This window comes from Hemiscyllium ocellatum, chromosome 10, assembly GCF_020745735.1.
Source record: "Hemiscyllium ocellatum isolate sHemOce1 chromosome 10, sHemOce1.pat.X.cur, whole genome shotgun sequence".
Classification (NCBI taxonomy): Eukaryota; Metazoa; Chordata; class Chondrichthyes; order Orectolobiformes; family Hemiscylliidae; genus Hemiscyllium; species Hemiscyllium ocellatum.
The window spans coordinates 4128389-4150791 of record NC_083410.1 but is presented as its reverse complement, the minus strand read 5'-3'; the positions used below and the strand labels follow the sequence as shown (position 1 = coordinate 4150791).

Here is a 22403-nt window from a genome sequence, read left to right as displayed (position 1 = left end):
CCTCTTAGCAATGGAATGTTTAAACTTTGAGTCATGAAAATATATGCCATGAAAAACAAGTAAAAGATGGAACTGATCACTCTGTAACTTTCTAACTTCCACACACGTAGTGAAGGGTTTGGTGCCAAGGCTGCACACAGGAGATCACCAATATTCCATCAGCCTATATTTATCTTTAATTGGAGAGTTTAACAGAATACAAAGGGAGTTGTTTTGTAGAAACTTGTTGTATTACACATACATTCACTTCCATGAGTCAGTTCCACATTAAAACGGATCTGTTTCTCAAAGTCATTTAAACTAAAGGTTAAACTGGGCTCCAGTGGAACTCAGTAAGATGTGAGTAAGTAATTTGGGAAATTTCAAACATACAGTCCTCAAGTCTTTAGGCTGTTGTTTCCCACAACCCCCTGCAGCTCCTGTTCTGCTCAATGACACTCCCACTTCCACCTCTGATGTCCTTGTCCTGAGCTAAACCCTTCCTCATCCCAACCGGATTACTCTCCTTACGACTTTCATTAGTCCAGGAGGCACAGACAGAGGGACATAGGAACAGGAGGAGACCATTTAGCCCATCATGCCTGCTCTACCACACAATCAAATGATGGATGATCTGATATTAATCTCAACTGTACGTTCCTACATATCTCTGGTCACCTTTCACCCCCGGGTCATCAAGAATCTCCCTCCCTCTGCCTTAAAAAAACATTTCAAGATTCTACATCCACTGTCTTTTGATGAAGGGAATTCCAAAGACTCACAGCCCACTGAGAAAAACATTTCCTCATCTCTGTCTTCAACCTGCAATCCCTTATTTTTAAACTCTGACCCTAGTTCTAGATTCTCCCTGAAGAGGAACCCAGTCAAGTCCTGTCAGGATCTTACAGGTTTCAATGAAGGCCCCTCTGAGCCCAATGGGATCCAGAGTGAACACATCTGGAAGAAGGGTTTGCAACTCAAGGAAGTTTGGATCTGAGTTGAGGAACTGGAGTCTGAGCTGCAGGAAAGGGGAAAGTTCCCTGGAAACATTTCTCCTGAGGGTGTTCCCACCTCAGGGATTTGGGCATTGGAGATGAGTCATGGATCAGGGACAGGAGGCTGTGACTGCAGGTGGGGATGTTATGGGTCCCAGGCCTTTCTAACAGTGAGCCCAATGTCACAGGTTTGTATTTGGGACCTGACTCCAAGGATTCCCTGACCCTGGGATAATAACCCAGGTCAGGAATGAAAGGGAAAGTCGGAGGTTTTGATCAGATGGGTATCACTTTGCCCATTGCTGACTCAATTCCAGGCAAGTGCAATCAGGGTCTATCAGGCTTAGAGATAAAATCAGAGAATCACAGAAACATTCCAGTGTAGAAGGAGACCATTCAGCCCATCCTGTCTGCACTGACTCTTCAAATGAGCATCATTCCTGACTGCCAATGTCCTGCTCTCTTCCCACAACCTTGCACAATGTTAGGATACAGAATCGAATGGAGCAACAGTGAATCTGAGAAGGTGTTCTCAGGGAGAATCGATTGCAGGCTGTTAGAAACTTTCGACTTTATTCTTTTGGTTTTCTGTGAGAATGAAACTTTTTAAATGGCTGCTCTGTCTCTTCCAATCAATCAGCTGTGAGCATCGTGAAATTCTCCTCTCAATAATTTATTCACAAAATGAATCACAACAGCAAATTGGAAAGCATTCAGTGATTGACATGTTTCAAATCATTCCCTCTCAAATTACAAACAGCAATATCCACACAGGAAGCTTCGGTTCATCCTCTGCAAATCATCATTTAAACAGGAGGAGATTTTATAAAATATTACAAATCCAGTAACCTTATTTTTTTATCTTCAAAATGAACAGATCCATTGGCTGATCCAATCCTAATTCAGGATCCAGTGGTCAGCAAGGTAGCAGAGGGTGAAACTGCCGAGTTCCAGTGTGCCATGTACAATGCCAGTGTGATTGACACTGATGTCCACTGGCACTACCAGCGACCTGGCAGCAACAGGGAGTGGGTGATAAGCCACTTTGTGAATGGCACCCTCACCAAGGCCCAGGGTTTCCACGATCGGGTTCAGCTTTCCAGGAATGTCAGCAGGAACAGTTACATTCTGAGCCTTGTGAATGTGACACTCAATGATACTGCTGTGTACAGCTGCAGTGTGTGGAGCTACATCTATGGAGCAGGGAGCCAGCTCAATGTAACTGGTAAGTCAATGTGAGGGAACACTGGTGTGGCCAGGGAAAGGAGCACCCGGCTGCTGTGCTTCATCAGTGGAAGGGCAGAATGGTCATCAAGGCCAGATATTCCCAAGGCTGGATGGGGAATTGCAGGGGTGGTGTTCCCATGTAGCTACTGCCCTTGTCCTTCTCGATGGAGGAGGTTGTGAATTTTGAAGATGCTATCTGAGGATCTTTGCTGATTATCTGCAGTGTATCTTACAGATCATGTGTAGCAGGGAGTCAGTGGTGGAGGGAGTGGATGTTTGTGGATGTGGTGTCAGTCAGATGGGCTGCTTTGTCCTGGGTGATGTTAAGCTTCTTGAGTGTTGTTGGAGTTGTCCTCATCCAGGCAAAGTGGGGAATATTCCGTCACATTCCTGACTTATGTCTTGTTGATAGTGGGCAAGCTTTGGGGAGTCAGAAGGGGTGGTGCCTATCCTGAGGAGCTCAAACTTAATGTTTTTGACAATCTTGAACATTTGTCAGACTGAAGTGACTGTGTGTGTGACATTCTGATATTTTACAGAAGAATCTTCCCATGGTATTCCCTGGACTTCAGATCCCATTTTAATCATTGGCACCATTCTGGGCTTTGCTGTCTTAATCTGCATTGTCCTGCTCACATTTTACCTTTGGAAACAAAACCTGTGCTCATCAGTAAAGGACTCCACACAAGGGTAAATGTCATTTCTTCTTGGGTTTGATTCTGTCACTGCACAGTTATTGTTTTCGACATTGGGGGTGATTGTTTTTAGTGAGTGCTGATATTCCCACTGCAGCGTACAGATCTATTGTAAATCATGAGTCAGTGACTGTCGAGACCATGCCACACATCCAGATGCCCAATCATTGCCAGTTTGCTCCATCTCCGGTATAACACGTCCTTCAGTGCCAGGACATAGGTTCCTGCTGTTGACAGTCAGAAAGCTTTGAATGGGTCAGGCATGGGGGACATGGTGGCTCAGCAGTTAATGCTGCTGCCTCACAGTGCTAGGGACCTGGGTTTGATTCCTACCCCAGGTGAATGTCAACCTGGAGTTTTCATATTCTCTCGATGTCTGTGTGGGTTTCCTCTGAGCTCCGGTTTCCTCCCACAGTCCCAAGATGTGCAGGTTAGGTGAATTGGCCATGCTAAATTTCCCATACTGTTCAGTGATGCTTAGGTTAGCTGCATTAGTCAGGGGTAAATGTTGAGTAATACGGTTGGGGAATGGGTCTGGGCGGGTTACTCTTTGGAGGGTTGGCTTGGACTTGTTGGGCCTAATGGCCTGTTCCACACTAGTGATTCTATGATTCAATAATTCATTAGACATCACATGCAAGACCCCCAGTAGGTACCGGATCATTACCTACTGAGGCCAGAGTCAGGGTCTGCCTTAGAGCTGGGGGTCATTGGCAGTACAACGCCTCCTGCTGGGAAGACCAAGGGCATTCCAGACAACTCTGCCCAACAGCCTTTGCTGGCCTTTCACCTCCACATCACATTTACTTCCACACAGCTCAAATCACATTTTCCTTTCCTGTTCCCCCATCCATTCAATCCTCTTTATTCTCACACCCCTCTCCAATCAAATTCTGAATGTTGACATTTTTTATTCGTTCACAAGATGAGGAAGTCACTGGCTAGGTCAGCATTTATTGCTCATCCCTCATTCCCCAGAGGGCAGTTAAGAGTCAACCACATTGCTGTGGCACTGAGGTCACATGTACGCCAGACCAGGTAAGGACGGCAGATTTCCTTCCCTGAAGGATATTAGTGAACCAGATGGGTTTTTCCAACAATCAACAATGGATTCTTGGTTATGATTGGATACTTAATTCCAGATTTTGTTGCATTTAATTTTCACCATCTGCCATTGTGGTATTAGAACCCTGGTTCCCAGAACATGACCTGGGTCTCGGATGAACAGTCCAGCAATAAAACCACTAAACCATCACATTGATCCTACACCTGCCATTAGTCTGGATTGACTCCCAGGGCCTCCCCACCCTCTGGATGAATGGATTGCCTAAGTGTCTGGACTCAAAATTTTCTGTTGTATTTTGTATCCATGATGCCTTGTTCTTCATTCCCTCAATTGTCTGCTGCCATCTCATTCATTGCCCTTTGAAAGAATTTTTAAGACTTTGATTGCAGCCTTACAGTCTGTGTCCTTCCAAATGATATAACGACATTCTGAAGTCTTTATTCAGATTTGCATGTGCTTATTCCAGGCAGCATCCTAGTGAATTGGAGCAGTTTTCTCTCTCAGTATTTTCTCAGTCTGAAGCAACGTGGAAGTGCAACAAATTTCTTGAAGAAATCTCTCCCTTCCACAGTTGGAAACAACAACAACTTTGCCAACATTCCCAGAATTCCCTGTGACTTTGTTCAAATTCTTTCACTTGTTGTTCACACAAATTCTGCTCTTTTAACAAATGTTCAAAGTTGTGAGGTCATCCTTTCACCTCAAAGCTAGTCTCAAATGTTCACGATGAAAAGTGTAAAATCCATTAGCCTCGAGAGTGTGAAGATTATAATGTTGTTCTATGGTAAATGTGCAATAAATCTAATATGTAGCTTTTATTTAGGAGCCCTGTTGAAGACCAGAATGCTGTGTATGAAAATGTAAATGGTAAGCAAACTAATTCCATCATTACCACAATATTTGGCTGGTATTTCTCTCTGTTTCAAATTTCCCTTTTAGAGTCAGATTCCTGATGTGATTAATAAGTAAATGGTTACAGCAGGTCAGGTCTGATGAACACAATTAACCATGAAAGGTGGTGAACCCACAGCCAACAGAATGAAAGTGGTAGGTTCCCCCTGGGCTTTTAGCTGCAGCTTGAACCTGCCCCACAGGACGGCAATGCTGTAAAGGGCGACCCCGAAAATGCTTGGAATTTCAGACACCAGAAACAGACTTCTGTAGTCCACCAGCCAACAGAGACAGACCTTTTGACATCTGTTATACTCCATTCAGAACCATTCTTTATTGAATATCTTTTGAAAATCTAAATAAAACACATTACCAGTTCTAGCTAAAAACAATGACTGCAGATGCTGAAAACCAGAGTCTGGATTAGTGGTGTTGGAAGAGCACAGCCGTTCAGGCAGCATCCAAGGAGCAGTACAATCGACGTTTCGGGCAAAAGCCCTTCATCAGGAATACAGGCAGAGAGCCTGAAGGGTGGAGCTAATGTCCATCCATTCTAGTGGGACTTCCTGTTAAAACTGTAATGAATTAGACACAGTTTTCCTTTCATGAAGCCATGCGAACTCAACTTGATTAGATTCTGCTTGACCAGATTAAATCACAGAATATTAATGTATTCTGAAGCCAGATGGTGGGACAGAAAGTGAGGTGAGAGAAATTGAGGACTACAAATGCTGGAGATCAGAATCAAAGAGTGTAGTGCTGGAAAAGCACAGCAGGTCAGGCAACATCCGAGGAGCAGGAGAGTTAACGTTTCATGTATAAGCCTTTCATCAGGAATGAGGCTTGTGGACAGGGCGTCTGAGAGATAAATGCGAGGGAGGTGAGGTTGGGAGTAAGGTAGCTGGGAATGCAATAGATAGATGAAGATGGGGTGTGAAGGTAACAGGTTTGAGAGGAGGGTGGAGCAGATAAGTGAGAAGGAAGATGGACAGGTAGGACCATTCAAAATGGTGGTGCTGAGTTGGAAAGTTGGGTCTGGGATACAGTGGGGGAGAGGAAATGTAGAATCAGTGAAATCCATATTGATTCTGTGTGGTTGGAGGATCCCAAAACATTCTTCCTCCAGATATCAGGTCATTAGGTTTTGGCAATGGAGGAGTCCCAGGACCTGCATGTACTTTGGTGGGATTGGTCAGTATGGGTGTCCCAGAGCTGTTCTCTGAAATGATCTGAAATTTGGTGTCCTATCTCCTCGAAGTAGAAGACACCACATTGGGTGCAATGGATGAAGTAGATGATGTGCTTGGAAGTACAGGTAAATCTCTGTCAGATATGGAAGGATCCTTTGGGGCCTTGAACGGAGGTGGGGTACAAGGAGTAGGTACAGATTTTGCACTTCTTGAAATAGCAGGGGAAGTTGCTGGGAGGGGAGGATTGATTGGTGGGGGCCATGCACCTAACAAGGGAGTTGTGGAGGGAATGATGTCTCAGAGTTGCAGACAGTGGTGGGGAGGGAAATGTAACTCTGGTTGGGTCTGTTTGTGAGTGGCGGAAATAGCAGAGCATGATTTGGTGGGGTGGAAGGTGAGGACCAGGGAGGTTCTGTCCTTGTTGCAATTGGAGGGATGGGGTTCAAGGGCAGTGGTGCGGGAAGTAAAGGAGATGTGTTGGAGGGCATCATCAACCATGTGGAATAGGAAATTCCAGTCTTTCAAGAAGGAGGCCATCTGGCATGTTCTACGGTGGACTTGTCCCTCTTAGCACCAGATACAGTGGAAGTGAGGAATTGTGAATAAGGGATAGTGATTTTACTGGAGGCTGTCTGGGAGGAGGTGTAGTCCAGGTAGCTGTGAGAGGTGGTGGGCTTGTAGGAATGGAGATGGGAAAGTCCAGGAAAATGAAGGAGATGTCTAAGATGGTCCACAGGAACTTGAGGTCAGGTGCAAGGTGTTGGTGAAATTGATGAACTTTTCAATCTCCTCATGGGAGCACAAGGTTGCACCAATACAGTCATTGATGTAGTGAAGGAAAAAGTGGGGAATGGTACCGGTGTAACTGCCGAAGATGGACTGTTCCATGTAGCTGATGAAAAGGCAGGCATTGTTGGGGCCAATGTGGGTGCCTATGGCTACCCCTTTAGTTTGGAGGTAGTGGAAGGATTGGAAGGAGAAGTTGTTGAGAGTGAGGACCAGTTCAGCCAGGCGATGAGGGTGTCAGTGAAAGGCTACTGGTTGGGTTGGCATGAGAAGAGGAAACAGCTGGTTTGAAGTCTTAATCAGGGCAGATAGATGGCATGGTGCAGATAAGGTGTTGGGGGCCAGGGGAATGAAAATGGTGGAGGAGGTGGAGTGCATGAGTGGTGCCCCGAATGTAGATGGAGTGTTCCTGGACTAAGGGAAACAGGACGGTGTGAATGCATGCAGATACAAGCTCAATGGGGCAGAAGCAGGCTGAGAGAATAGATCAACCATGGCCGTCAGGTTTGTGGCAGCCGCAACAACTTCTGCCCCCACCGACGCAATTCACCTGAACACAGCTGACGACATGGTCCATGTTATGCATTACGTCAATTCCAGCCCTGCAGTTGCTGCCACCACCACAACCACAACTATTACAGTGAACAATGACATCATGTCTGCCTCCGCTGCCACACAGACAGCACCCACTGCCAACTATGCTCCTTCTGAGATCGCCAGCCAGACAACCTCCTCCGTGATCACTACAAGATCCACCGCAGATGAAACCAACACGAGTTCCAACGAAAACGTCACTTCCACCCCCGTTGTAGCCAGCACCGCAACCACGTCTGCCCCCACCTGAACACCGCTGACAACATCGCCTTTGTCACGTGTTACATCACTTCTGTCCCCGCGGTTCCCACTGGCAGCACTTCGGCACCCCTCACCCCCAACGTTATCGTTACTTCTGTTGGTGACATCATCTTCGATCACACAACCAAGCCCAATTCCAATACAGTCTCTACCCCTCCTTCCAGCTCCAGCCATACACCAGGTCCTAGATCCCACCCCAGCCATGTTTTCACCATTCCCCAGACCACCCCCTCAGTGAGGATGAACAATCAGTCCTCAGTAAAGGCCTCATCTTCATCCCCCTATGCTCCCGGATCAATGGGTTGGACACTCATCGTGACATCGAACATTTCTTCCACAACCTCTGTCTCCAGACCCACTTTTTCAATCAGGACTCCCACCCACTCTCTGAGGACCCCTTGTCTTGCCTCCAACACACCCCATCCACCTGGACATCCTGTACTGGTCTCTTACCCACCCTTGGTCTCTTCATTGACAACTGCCACTGGCCATTGGCAGCCACAACATGTCCACCCCCATCACCCACTCCAACCTCTCACCATCACAATGCACAGCCCTTCACTCTCACTGCTCCAACCTCAACTCACCATCAAACCTGCAGACATGGGGGTGGGAGTGGTGTTGGGGGGGGGGGGCGGGGGGGCGCGGGCGGGAGGGGGGTTGTTGAGGTGCGCAATTGTAGTTTGACACACCAAACTCTGCACCGCTGAAGCCAAGCACCAACTCACGGGCACCTGCTCCTACTGCCCCCTCGACCACGACCTCACCTCCCATCACCAGACCATCATTTCTCTGACCATGCACAACCTCATCATCTCTGGGGATCTTGCATCCACAGCCTCCAATCTCATTGCCTGTGAACCCCACACTGCCTGGCTCTACCTCCTACCCAAAATTCACAAACCTGACTGCCCCAGTCAACTCATTATCTCAGCCTGCTCCTGTCCCACTGAACTTATCTCTACGTACCTTGACACTGTCCTGTCCCCCTTAGACCAGGAAATCCCCACCTACATTCAGGACAGCACCCATGCCCTCCACCTCCTCCACGATTGTTGTTTCCCTGGCCTTCAATGCCTTATTTTCACCATGACATCCAGACCCTGTACATATCTATCTGCCATGACAAAGGCCTCCAAGCCCTCCATTCCTTCCTCTCACACTGACCCAACCAGTATCCAACCAGCTGGCCTCCCTCTTCAAAGGCCAAAATTTCCCCTCTCACATGATTGATGATATCCTCTTCTCCATCTTCTACTGCCCTCTCAATCACGACCTTCTCCACTGCCTACACTTCTGCCCTTGAAACCCCACCCCTCTGATCACAATAAGGACAGAACCTCCCCTGATCCTCACCTTCCACTTGACCAATCTCCAGATACACCGCATCATTCCCTGCCTTTTCCACCACTTACAAATAGACCCTTACAAATATTTCCATCCCCACCATTATCTGCATTTCGGTGCATCTCTCCCCGACTATCTTGTCAGGTCCATGCACCCCAACAAACCACCCTCCTCTCCCAGCATCTTTCACTGCCAAACCAATAAGTGCAAAACCTGTGCCCACACCTCCCCCCTCACCTTAGCCCAAGACCCCAAAGGATCCTTCCACATAGGACAGAAATTTACCTGTACTTCCACAAATGTTATTTACTGCATCTCTTGCACCTAATGTGGTCTGCCCTGAATGCTTCAGAGAACATCTCTGGGGCACCCACACTAAACAACCCCACCACCCCAAATACTTTAACTCCCCTTCCCACTCCACCAAGGACATGCAGGTCCTGGCCTCCTCCATCACCAAACCCTAGCCACCCAGCGCATGCAGGAAGAATGCCTTATCTTCCACCTTGGAACCTTCCAACCACAAAGGATCAATGTAGATTTCACAAGTTTCCCCATTTCCCCTCCCTCAGCCTTCCAATGGGCATTGCCCTCTTGAACAGTCCTACCCATCCATCTGGCTTCCCACCTATCTGCTCCACCCTCCTCTCCAAGTTATCACTTTTACCACCATATTCATCTACCTTTCGCATTCCCAGCTCCTTTCACCCCAACCCCACTGGCCTTCCATTTATCTCTCAGCCTCCTTGGCCCACAAGCCTCATTTCTGATTAAGGACTTATTCTTGAAACATCAATTCTCCTACTCTTTGGATGCTGTCTAACCGGCTGTACTTTTCCTGCTCCACACTCTTCGAGAAAGCCAGGTGCCAGTCTTTTCCATCTCCTTCTGTAGTTTCCTTCATTAAAAGCAATATACTTTTCTTATTTCATTCCCCAATCCACAATAAAGACAATTATAAAGATGTGGTCTTTATGGGGAATGTTCTCCACAACATCCCAGCTGCCTATTTGTGATATTTGATTATTTGTCTCACAGACTCACTGACAGCAGCTGGTGACCAGTGTCTCCCTGGAAGTTACAGAAACCCTCCTTCAACAGGACACAGACGGGTGAGCTTCACTGTTCTTCACTGTACATGTTTTTGGAAAAGGAAGGAACTGGTGTCATGTTCAACTTATGATTCCAAATCAATTTCTCCTACACAGTCAACCATTTGTCTTAAGCCCTTTGTTACACATCACTGGGGTAACACGCTGGAAATGGAGGCCACCTATTAATGGACTAGTCACAAACTTTAACAATTTTTCCAAACCACATGCAAGTCCCTCATTTTCCTATCCTTTAGACGCAGGGTGACAAAATGCACAGACCAGATTTCTCTCCTTCACACGAGTTCCTATTTCTTACACAGCAATAGAATCTAGTTACTGGGAAACAATGACATATAATCTTCCAGTTAAAACTCATACCCTCAAATAAACTCCCTCTTTCACACACACAGACTGACAAAGACAGATTTAAAAAAAAACATTGGTATTATGGACCGAGGGAAAGATTGGGTCCACATGGATTTCTAACTTGATTCTTGTGCTACTCAGGTGCTATTTCTGAATCTTCCTTCTTCAGATGCTTTTGCTTATTTACAGGAGGCACGGGGGAACAGATTCACACTGACAGCAGCTCCCAGACTGATTCACACTGACAGTGGCCCCCTGACTGATTCACACAGACAGCAGCTCCCTGACTGATTCACACAGACAGCAGCTCCCTGACTGATTCACACTGACAGCAGCTCCCAGACTGATTCACACTGACAGTGGCCCCCTGACTGATTCACACAGACAGCAGCTCCCTGACTGACTCACACTGACACCAGCTCCCTGCCTGATTCACACTGACACCAGCTCTCTGACTGATTCACACTGACAGCAGCTCCCTGACTGACTCACACTGACACCAGCTCCCTGACTGATTCACACTGACAGCAGCTCCCTGACTGATTCACACTGACACCAGCTCCCTGACTGATTCACACTGACAGCAGCTCCCTGACTGATTCACACTGACAGCAGCTCCCAGACTGATTCACACTGACAGTGGCCCCCTGACTGATTCACACTGACAGTGGCCCCCTGACTGATTCACACTGACAGCAGCTCCCAGACTGATTCACACTGACAGTGGCCCCCTGACTGATTCACACTGACAGCAGCTCCCTGACTGATTCACACTGACAGTGGCCCCCTGACTGATTCACACTGACAGCAGCTCCCTGACTGATTCACACTGACAGTGGCCCCCTGACTGATTCACACTGACAACAGCTCCCAGACTGATTCACATAGACACCAGCTCCCTGATTGATTCACACTGACAGCAGCTCCCTGACTGATTCACACTGACAGCAGCTCCCAGACTGATTCACACTGACAGTGGCCCCCTGACTGATTCACACTGACACCAGCTCCCTGACTGATTCACACTGACAGTGGCCCCCTGACTGATTCACACTGACAGCAGCTCCCAGACTGATTCACACTGACAGTGGCCCCCTGACTGATTCACACTGACAGCAGCTCCCTGACTGATTCACACTGACAGTGGCCCCCTGACTGATTCACACTGACAGCAGCTCCCTGACTGATTCACACTGACACCAGCTCCCTGACTGACTCACACTGACAGCAGCTCCCTGACTGACTCACACTGACACCAGCTCCCTGACTGATTCACATTGACAGCAGCTCCCTGACTGATTCACACTGACAGCAGCTCCCTGACTGACTCACACTGACACCAGCTCCCTGACTGACTCACACTGACACCAGCTCCCTGACTGATTCACATTGACAGCAGCTCCCTGACTGATTCACACTGACAGCAGCTCCCTGACTGATTCACACTGACACCAGCTCCCTGACTGACTCACACTGACACCAGCTCCCTGACTGATTCACACTGACACCAGCTCCCTGACTGACTCACACTGACACCAGCTCCCTGACTGACTCACACTGACACCAGCTCCCTGACTGACTCACACTGACACCAGCTCCCTGACTGATTCACACTGACACCAGCTCCCTGACTGATTCACACTAATTCACACAGTGTACACTCTGGTGAGAACCCTTCATTTTCCTCCTGCCTTACTTTTCAGATATTACCTTCTGAGGATGATATGCATAAACCCACATGATGTGCTACTGCCTGGTCCCACACCAGCTGCACAATGAGAAAGTGGAATCTCTTGTAATTGCTGCAAATTCTTCAGTTCACATGAAAAGCGTGCAAGTACTGGAGTCCTCTCGGCAGCATGGTGTAATGGGGAAGCCCAGGATGGGACTCTCCAGGAGGTGCAGCATGGGTTGGGAATACCAGAACGGAATACTCTGGGAGTCATGGTGTGGGTTGGGAAGCCTGAAACAGAACACTGTACGGGGTGCAATGTGGGTTGGGAAGCCCAGAGTGGGATACTTTAGGGTGTGCAGTGTGGTTTAGGAAACCCAGAGTGGGACATTCCAGGGGGTGAAGTGTGGGTTGGGTAGTCTGGAGCGGGAACACTCTAGGGGGAGCAGTGTGGGTGGAGAAGCCCGGAGTGGGATGCTCTAGTGGGTGCAGTGTGAGTGGGGAAGCCCTGAGCAGGACACTCTTGGGGGTGTAGTGTGAGTTGGGAATCCTGGAGGGGATACTCTAGGAGGTGCAGGGTGGGTTGGGAAGCCTGGAGTGGGACATTCTAGGGAGTGCAGGGTGGGTTGGGAAACCTGGAGTGAGACACTCTAGGGGCTGTAGTGTGGGTTGGGAAGCCCTGAACAGGACACTCTTGGGGGTGCAGTGTGGGTTAGGAAGCCTGGAGAGAGACACTGTCAGGGGTGCAGTGTGGGATGCTGTAGCATGCTGTAGCATTAGTGAAGCAAAGTTTGTGGTCTTTTTTAAGTTCTCTTTTCTTTATTTTTATTTGACGTTAATGTGAACAGCACTTATGTATAGCAATGGTACACACATTTCACTGTATTTTATATTGGCATACATGTAACAATAAATTTCACAATTTCTCAACCCATAGCAGCTCCCTGACTGATTCATTAGACATTGCAGCCGACAGGAATTGCTGAAGGAGAAATCAGCTGCCTTTCTTCAGGGTTAAAGTGTTGTTTACTGCAGAGAACAGAGAGACAGCTCCTGAACTGGTGGCAATCTGATGAATTCTCTGTATCTTGTCGCAATCTCAATCCTGCTCAGCTCACTGTGAGCTACTTACATTGTTATTTGAAGGCAGAAGTCTTTTGTTATAAATAACTGGTTCACAGACTAATCAGCTACATGCTGTTGGTTTGAACTCGACTATTACTTGTCCTCCTGCCCCATCCCCTCCCTTCCATCCTGACTCCCTCTCTCTCTCCACACTCCTGCTCGACCTCCTCTGTAAACCGTCTCCCACTACTGCCCCGATAGGAAACTGTGTAAACAACACTTACAATGAGAGTCAGGTTACTTGATTTCATAAAGTGCAGGAATCCCTTGACAATCCTTGGATTCTAAACCAGTTAATTTTCCATTTCTGTACACACTTAAAATTACAAAACATCAAAACATTTCCTCTCCTCGACAGCTCATGTCTCCAGAGAGAGACCAGGAATATTGATTCCAGATCCCTACATGATCTCTCAGACATTCATAAGGGGTTATTGGAGAGCAGCTTAACATGGCTCATCTCCAATTATCCCTCTTGGTGACCAGCAACTGATCCTTCAGCAGGAAAACTAAATCACTCAAATTACCAAATGAGACATAGTGGTCCAACTTGCTTTGTGTAATTCAGAATCAAGGTTGAGTCTGACCGGCTTGTTAAGGTCCAAGTATTCCTGATTTTCCTTCTGGAATGTACTTCTCTCTTCCACTCAGCTGTATTGTCAGCTGTCCACTGACAGAAACTGTTTGCCAAATCAGTCACCTTCATGGAAATAGAAATGTTTCAAGACTAATTCCTGACTCTGTCTAATCAGCATTCAGTCATCTCTCATTTAACAATGATTACTGAACACAATATTTATTATTTCCTTCTTATTACAGAATGTGAAGGATTCTCCAGCAGATTCTGACTCAACCTACATGGTAAATATGTAGTACTGCAATTAACGTTTGGCTTTGCAATATTCACCCTATTCCCAAAGAGCTCTCCTTCTGAGTTCCCACTGGTCCCTTCATCTGACTGTCATTTCTATCCACCAATCATCATTAGTGGGAATGGGCTCAGTGTACAGCAAATAGGAATGTTCACTATATTGGATTTCCAACTCGATTACTGAGATTTTTCTGTTCTCCATTCTCTAATCTCATTGCTTTCCAATCCCAGGGTCAGACCACCAGATGCTGAGCTCCTCCTGGACCTTCCAAGTTCAAGTCTCATTCTCTGCCACTTGGCCCTACTGGCTCCTTGCTATCACTTCTTCCCTCAAAGCCAATTACTGGTCTCCTCAGTCACTGCCAACCTCAGGAGCCAGCTATTGTCATCACTGCATTCGACAATTCTCAGAAGAAAAAATTTCTTCCATTTATATCACTCCACTCACAACCCCATCATGGCCGTGGAGTCTTTACAATGACTGAAGTGCCTTTGAGGTGTGGTCACTGTTATTAGAAAGAGAGCAACTGATATAAACACAGCAAGGTCACTGGGAGAGCAATGTTACTTTAGAATATAAGAACATAAGAAATAAGAGCAAGTATACAGCCGACAGCTCCTCCAAGCTGCTTCACCATTTAATACAAGTCCTGGTGAATAATCTGTTCCAATTCCACTTTCCCACCTGCTCCTCATATCCCAGAAATTCTCAGAGAAACCAAAGGTCTGTCCATTCCAACCTGAATTGCTCTCAGTGATGAAACATCACCAACTTTTTTGGAAGAGAATTCCACAGATTAACAACCCTTTGATGAAAGTGGATTCGACCAAAAAGATCATTTGTATTCCTGCTCGGGAAGACAGGGCTTCAGTTTGACATCTCATTGAAAAACCTGTCCTGCAGACAGTGCTGCACTGCCTCTGTACTACACTGAGGGAGCAGCCTGGATGGTACAATCACATCTCAGGACTCCACTTTCAATCCAAGCTCTCCAGTCTCAAAAACAAATGTTTTTTCCACTGAGCTGACACCAATGAATGAAGGAGGCTGCTAACATGGATCTGGTTCCAGGGAGGGAAATCCATTTTGCCCATAAGCAGTAAATATTGTTAGAATGTGAAATAATTCGAAATAAGCCATCACTGGTTTTAACATTTCTCTTTTTCCTGTTAGCCATTGCAGCAATGGGATTGCTCTATTTACAGTGAGCTTTCAGGTATGTTTCGAGTTTTGTCTGCAACAGGGTTGTTTACCTGATGCAGAAATGTTTATGCTATCTCCAGAACATGAGAATCTGGGTGTGGGATTGTGTTATTCATGAGTCTGAAAGCTACTATTATGTACAGCTGCTGGAAAAAATGGAGGAGACTCCTGTTATATGCAAACATGACCTTCCTCAGTCTTGTCAATGTCCGGATTAACATTAGCAATTGGGATACACAGAGCAGGATTATTTCCAGTAAATCCCATGCTTCATATGATCTGATACAAGATGGAGTCAGAGATCTTTGTACTCTCAGGTCACAGGCTGTGATGCCATGATGATGTCATCACCATATGAAGTCATGGAATCATTCAGTCCAAAAGAGACCCTTCAGCCCATCGAGTCTGTTCCATCAATCATTACACTAAACGTCCATTAGTCCAAACTTCAACCACTACGTTCACAGCCTTGAATATTATGTCATTGTAATTGCTTATCCAACTTAGTTTTGAAGGTTGAGGTTTCTCACCTCAACTACTCTCCCAGGCAGTGAATTCCATAGTCCCACCTCTCTCTGGGTGAAAAGACCTTTCCTCAAACCTCCTGTAAACCTCCGGTCTTTCACAGATTCATGGAATCATACAGCACAGAAATAGACCCTTTGATCTAACTCGTTCATTCCAACCACTTTCCCAGACTAATCTCGTCCAATTTGTATGTCTTTGGCCCATCTCCAATGAAATCGTTCCTGTTCATGTACCTATGCAAATGTCTTTTAAATGTTGCAATTATACCTATGTCTCCCATTTCCTCTGGCAGTTCATTCCATTATGAACCACCCTCCGTGTGAATATATTGCTCCTCAGGTCCCTTTCAAATCTTGCTCCAGTCAACTTAAAAATATGCGCCTTAGTTTTGCATCCCTTATCCTCAGTAAACAATCTTTGCTCTTCATCCTATCTATATTCCTCCTGATTTTTAAGGTCATCCCCTCAACGTCTTACGCTCCAGTGAAAAAACTCCCAGCCTGTCCAGCCACTCCTTTTAGATTAGATTAGACTTTTTTAGATTAGACTTACAGTGTGGAAACAGGCCCTTCGGCCCAACAAGTCCACACCGACCCGCCGAAGCGAAACCCACCCATACCCCTACATTTACCCCTTACCTAACACTACGGGCAATTTAGCATGGCCAATTCACCTGACCCGCACATCTTTGGACTGTGGGAGGAAACCGGAGCACCCGGAGGAAACCCACGCAGACACGGGGAGAACGTGCAAACTCCACACAGTCAGTCACCTGAGTCGGGAATTGAACCCGGGTCTCAGGTGCTGTGAGGCAGCAGTGCTAACCACTGTGCCACCGTGCCGCCCACTAACTATGGACAAACTCCCCAAGCTCCCTCTGTCCCCCTGAGCTTCCTCGTGTCCTGTCATTCATTGAGTCCTCCATATCTCATACACCTCCCCTGACCCACTGACTGTGTGACTGAACACAACACCAATGAAGTGGAATTTAAAATCCAGCTTCATGGTGACCATTGAAACCTGGTCAGTGGTTATCGATGACTTCCCATTTAATGAACGCATCTGTCAGGGAGAAAAGCCTGTCGCTTATAACTGGGCTGGTCTATATGTGAGTAAAAAATGAGGTCTGCAGATGCTGGAGATCACAGCTGCAAATGTGTTGCTGGTCAAAGCACAGCAGGCCAGGCAGCATCTCAGGAATAGAGAATTCGACGTTTCGAGCATAAGCCCAGGGCTTATGCTCGAAACGTCGAATTCTCTATTCCTGAGATGCTGCTTGGCCTGCTGTGCTTTGACCAGCAACACATTTGCAGCTGGTCTATATGTGACTCCAGACCCACAGCAAGGTGATTGACTCAAAAAAACCCCTCTGAAATGGTGCTTACAAGATAGGCAGTCCAAGGGGCAATTCAGGAATGGGTAGTGAATGCTGGCCCAGTCAGTGACATCCACATCCCATGAATGAATAAAAAATAAACCACCACTCAACATGGCCCTGGGTTTATTGTATTCATTCTAGGGATGTGGGTGTGGTTGTCTGCACCAGCTTTTATTGACCATCTTTTGTTGTTCTGGTGATGGTATGAACTGACAGTGGGCAGTGAGTGCTGTGTGATCACAGGTCATTCGTGGTCATGTCTGAGACACACACACACACACACACACACACACACACACACACACACACACACACACACACACACACACACACACACACACACTTTTCCAATTTTCCCTTCATAGCCCTGAGGTGTTGTGACCAACTGCAGCCTTGACTGACATTGTCTCTGGGATACATACATTCCCCACTGGCTGGTGAGACAAGGCTGGAAGCTCCCAGGCACGAATCACTGAGTTATCTCCTGAAATAACCCAGTACATGTGAAATTATCTTTTGTTGCTGCATTTGATGAAAGATTAATTTTGGAAATTAATAATATTTTCAATGTTATTTGACAGGCCCTAAAGGAACTCCTGAAACCTAGACTACAGAATCAATCCTTCTGTGCAATACGTGGGTCCTGGAGCATAAGGAAAATCATATGCTGACTGCGGGACACTGTTCCCAGACTATACACCCTCATTGATAGAAATTATAAATAGTTGAGGCCTCAGCACTGACTCTGTGACAATCTCTGACTCCAGAACCACAGTTTAATTTCATTAATGTATGTTTCCTCTCTGGGCACTTCGGAATGGCCAATAAATGCTGGCTCGTTATTAATGCGCAATATTCATGAACAAGTGAAAGGTAGCCTTCGCTAGTTACAGCCCGAAAACGACTCATTTATCACTGCTGCTTGTTGTTGTAAATCTATCCTCTATTCATGATAAAATGATCCTCCCTTCAATGTGAGCTGTCGTTGGATAGCATAGCCTCTGATGTGCTTTAGAAATAAAAATGTACCACATCGATAGATCACCTTTTCTCCTCATTGCTTGTTGTTTTGTCAACAAGATACTCAATGAGTCATTAATACTTTCATTTTCACAAAACCTTGGTGACTCTGTCTGTCTGCACTGAGATTTCAAAGTCTCTTGCTATAACAGCCTTGGTCATGGATTTGAACATTTTCTCCTCGATAAATGTTTGGCTAACTCTTTGCTATTTTCTTGGCTTTATTACTTGCTTGGAAGTGAACTTGTAGAGAGTGGTATTCACATATATCTGCTCCCCTTGTGCTTCCAATGGAAGTGGTCATGAGTTTAGAAGATGCTGTCTAAGGACATCTGGTGAATTTCTGCAATGCATCTTGTATCTAGTACACACTGCTGTTACTGAGCATCGGTGGTGGAGGGAGGAGATGGCATTCAAAGGTGTCATTCAAGTGGTTGGTTTGTTCTGGATGGTATCAAGCTTATTTCCTTTTGTTGAGCTGTTTAACGATGACATCATGTACGCCACACATTCCTTAACTTCTGCCCCTGTAGCTGACGCCACCACCGCCACTTCCACCTCCATCGACATCACTCACCTGAATATCAATGATGACATCACGTGTGTCATATGCGATGTCACGTTCTCCCCCTGTGGATGCCACTGAAGGCATCACTTCCAATCCTCTGAACCTCAAGGTGAGCATCACTTCTGTTGGTGACATCACCCATGATGCTATAACCACACCCACTCTTGAGAGAGTCTCTACCCCACTCCCAGCTCCAGCCCACACAAGGTCCCACCTCCCACCTCCAGCCCCACGCCATGTACTATCTCCCATCTTACCATCCCCTTGTCCACTTCCTCACTGTCCATGAGTCATCAATCCTCAGTAAAGGCCTCACCTTATTCCCCCTACGATCCTTGTTCAATGAATTGAACACACATTGCAAAATCAAACACTTCTACTGCCTTCGCTTCCGATTCCATGATTACATTTTCCATGAGGACTCCCACCCACCCTCCAAGGACCCCCTTCTCCCACCTCCAAAGCAACCCATCCACCTTGACTCCCCATGCTGATCTCTTACCTGCCCTTGATCTCTTCATTTCCAACTGCAGCCTGGACATTGACTGCATCAACCTGTCTGCTCATCTCACCCACTCTAACCTCTCACCCTCGCAATGTGCATCCCTCCACTCCCTCCACTCCAACCTCAATCTCACCATCAAACCAGCAGAGAAAGGGAGTACAGTGGTAATTTGGTGCACTGACCTCTACACCGTGAAGCCAAGCACCAATTCATGGACTCCTCCTCCTATTGCCCCCTCAAGCACAACCTCATCTCCCATCACCAAACCATTAATTCCTAGACCATCTACAAACCCAATCACCTCAGGGGATCTCCACCCACAGGCTCCAACCGCATCATCCAGGAACCCTGCACTGCCTGGGTCTACCTTCTACTCAAAAATTCACAAACCTGACTGCCCCAGTTGACCCGTTGTCTCAGCCTGCTCCTTTCCTGCTGAACATATCCATGCATATCTTGACAACGCCCTGTTCCCCCTTGGTACAGACACGCCCCACATATGTTGGGGACATCACCCACACACTCCAACTCCTCCATGACTTTAATTTCCCTGCCCCCAATGCCTCACCTTCACTATAGATATCCAGTCCCGGTACACATCCATCCGCCATGACGAAGGCCTCCCAAGCCCTCCGCTACTTCCTCTCACAAGCACAACCTCATCTCCCATCACCAAACCATTAACTCCCAGACCATTCATAAACCCAATCACCTCAGGGAATCTCTCACCCACAGGCTCCAACTGCATCATCCGGGAACCCTGGGTGGCACGGTAGCACAGTGGTTAGCACTGCTGTCTCACAGCACCAGAGACCGGGTTCAATTCCCGCCTCAGGCAACTGTCTGTGTGGAGTTTGCAAATTCTCTGCTTGCCTGCATGGGCTTACCCCCGGTGCTCTGGTTTCCTCCCACAGTTCAAATATGTGCAGGTTAGGTGAATTGGCCATGCTAAATTGCCCGTAGTGTTGGGTGAAGGGGTAAATGTAGGGGAATGGGTCTGGGTAGGTTGCTCTTCAGAGGATCAGTGTGGACTTGTTAGGCCAAAGGGCCTGTTTCCACACTGTTAGTAATCTAATCTCACACCAATCCAACCAGTCCTCTTTCACTGACATCCTCATCCAATTGACTGAACTAGTCCTCACCCTCAACAACTTTTCCTTCGAATCCTCCCACTACCTCCAGACCAAAAGGGTATACTTGGGCAACCACATGGGTCCCAGCTGTGCCTGCATCTTCACCGGCTATGTGGAACAGTCTATCTTCCATAACTATACCAGCACCATTCCCCACCTTTTCCTCTGCAACATCGATGACTGTACCGGCACCACAATGTGATCCCATGAGGAGGTTGAACAGTTTGGTTGAACAGTTTGTCAACCTCACTAAAACCTTCAATCCTGACCTCGGCTCACCTGGACCAACTCAGATACCTTCCTCCCCTCCTGGACCTCTCCATTTCCATTTCCGGTGACTGACTCAATATGGGCGTACAGTACAAACCCAATAACACCCACAAGCTATGTGGATTACTCCAAGCCTGCCCTCTTAAAATCACTATCCCTTATTCCCAATTCCTCTGCCTCTGCCACACCTGCTCCCAGGAGAAACAATTCCACAATAGAACATCCCAGATGGCTTCCTTCTTCAAAGACCACAAAATCCCCTCCCATATGCTCAACGATGCCCTCCAGCATATCTCCTCCATTTCCCACACCAACGCCCTTGAACCACACCCCTCCCAACACAACATGGACAGAATCACCCTACTCCTCACCTTCCACACCCTCAGCCTCCAGATACATCGTGTCATCCTCCACCATTTCCACAACCTACAAACATACCCCATCACCAGGGATATAAATCCGTCCCACCCCAATCTGTGTTCCAGGGAGAACATTCCTTCTGTGATTCCCTTATAAGATCCATGCCCCAAACAACCACCCTCCACTCCCAGCACCTTCCTTGCCACCACAAGTAGTGCAAAACCTGCACCCACACTTCCCCCTTAACCTCCATCCAAGGCCTCAAAGGATCCTTCCACATTCAGCAGAGATTTGCCTGCACTTTCACACACGTCATCTACTCTATCTGCTGCTCCGATGTAGACTCCTCTACACTGGGGAGAGAGGACACCTACTTGTGAACCATTACAGAGAACATCTCTGGGACACTGTCCCTTGGCCGAACACTTTAACTCTCCCTCCTAATCCGCAGTGGACATGCAAGTAGTGGGCCTCCTCCACCACCAAACCACCTGACACCTAGAGGAACAACACCTCAATTTCCTCCTTGGGACCCTCCAACCACACGGGATCAATGTGGATTGCATCAGTTTCCTCATTTACCCTGCTCCCACCTAATCCCAGATCGAACCTTCCAACTTGGCACCACCCTCTTGAACTGTCCTATCTGTCCATCACCCTTCCCATCTATCCACTCCACCCTCCTCTCCGACCTATCAACTTCACCCCCGCCATCAGCTACCTATCGAATGCCCAGCTACCTTGCCCCCCAGCTCCACACCCCTCCCATTTATCTCTCAGACCCCTTAGACCACAAGCCTCATTCCTGATCAAGAGCTAATGCTTGAAACATCAATTTTTCTGCTCCTCGGATGCTGCCTAATTGGCTGTGCTTTTCCAGCACCACTCTTTTCAACTCTGATCTGCAATCCTCACTTCCTCCATGTTTAAAGTAGTGTTTTACGATATAGATCACATGGCTCACATTGCAATGAGTGATAGTTCCTCACGACCTCTGCAACTGGACAGTGATATAGTCAGTGTGCACTGTCCTGTGCCCTGTAACATATAACGTCTGGCCCGATGTTTGTGCTTTTCATAGAAAATAACAATTACATTTTTAAAGTTATCAACATTCACATTGGAGATGAATCTCTCTCTTTGCGAAATAAGGAATATCTTTGATTCACTTATTTTAAACTGTCCCAAAACTCAAGAGTGAGAGGGTAGTTGTATGGGGGACTTTATTTTCCTAAATATTGACTGGGAACACTATAGTTCAGGTACTTTAGATTGGTC

The 22403-nt window shown here is 47.0% G+C and overlaps 1 protein-coding gene across 1 annotated transcript in view; it reads left to right on the top strand.

Moving 5' to 3' along the window:
- The window catches only part of LOC132819311 (roundabout homolog 1-like), a 69453-nt gene extending 51180 nt beyond the window's left edge, over positions 1-18273 (top strand). The window contains exons 5-11 of the mRNA XM_060830758.1: positions 1852-2199; positions 2741-2891; positions 4786-4829; positions 10070-10143; positions 14108-14149; positions 15334-15376; positions 17851-18273. Coding sequence (XP_060686741.1) covers positions 1852-2199; positions 2741-2891; positions 4786-4829; positions 10070-10143; positions 14108-14149; positions 15334-15376; positions 17851-17876 — 728 coding nt within the window. The 3' untranslated portion in view covers positions 17877-18273. The remainder of the gene's footprint in view (positions 1-1851; positions 2200-2740; positions 2892-4785; positions 4830-10069; positions 10144-14107; positions 14150-15333; positions 15377-17850) is intronic.
- Positions 18274-22403: the final 4130 nt, after the last annotated feature.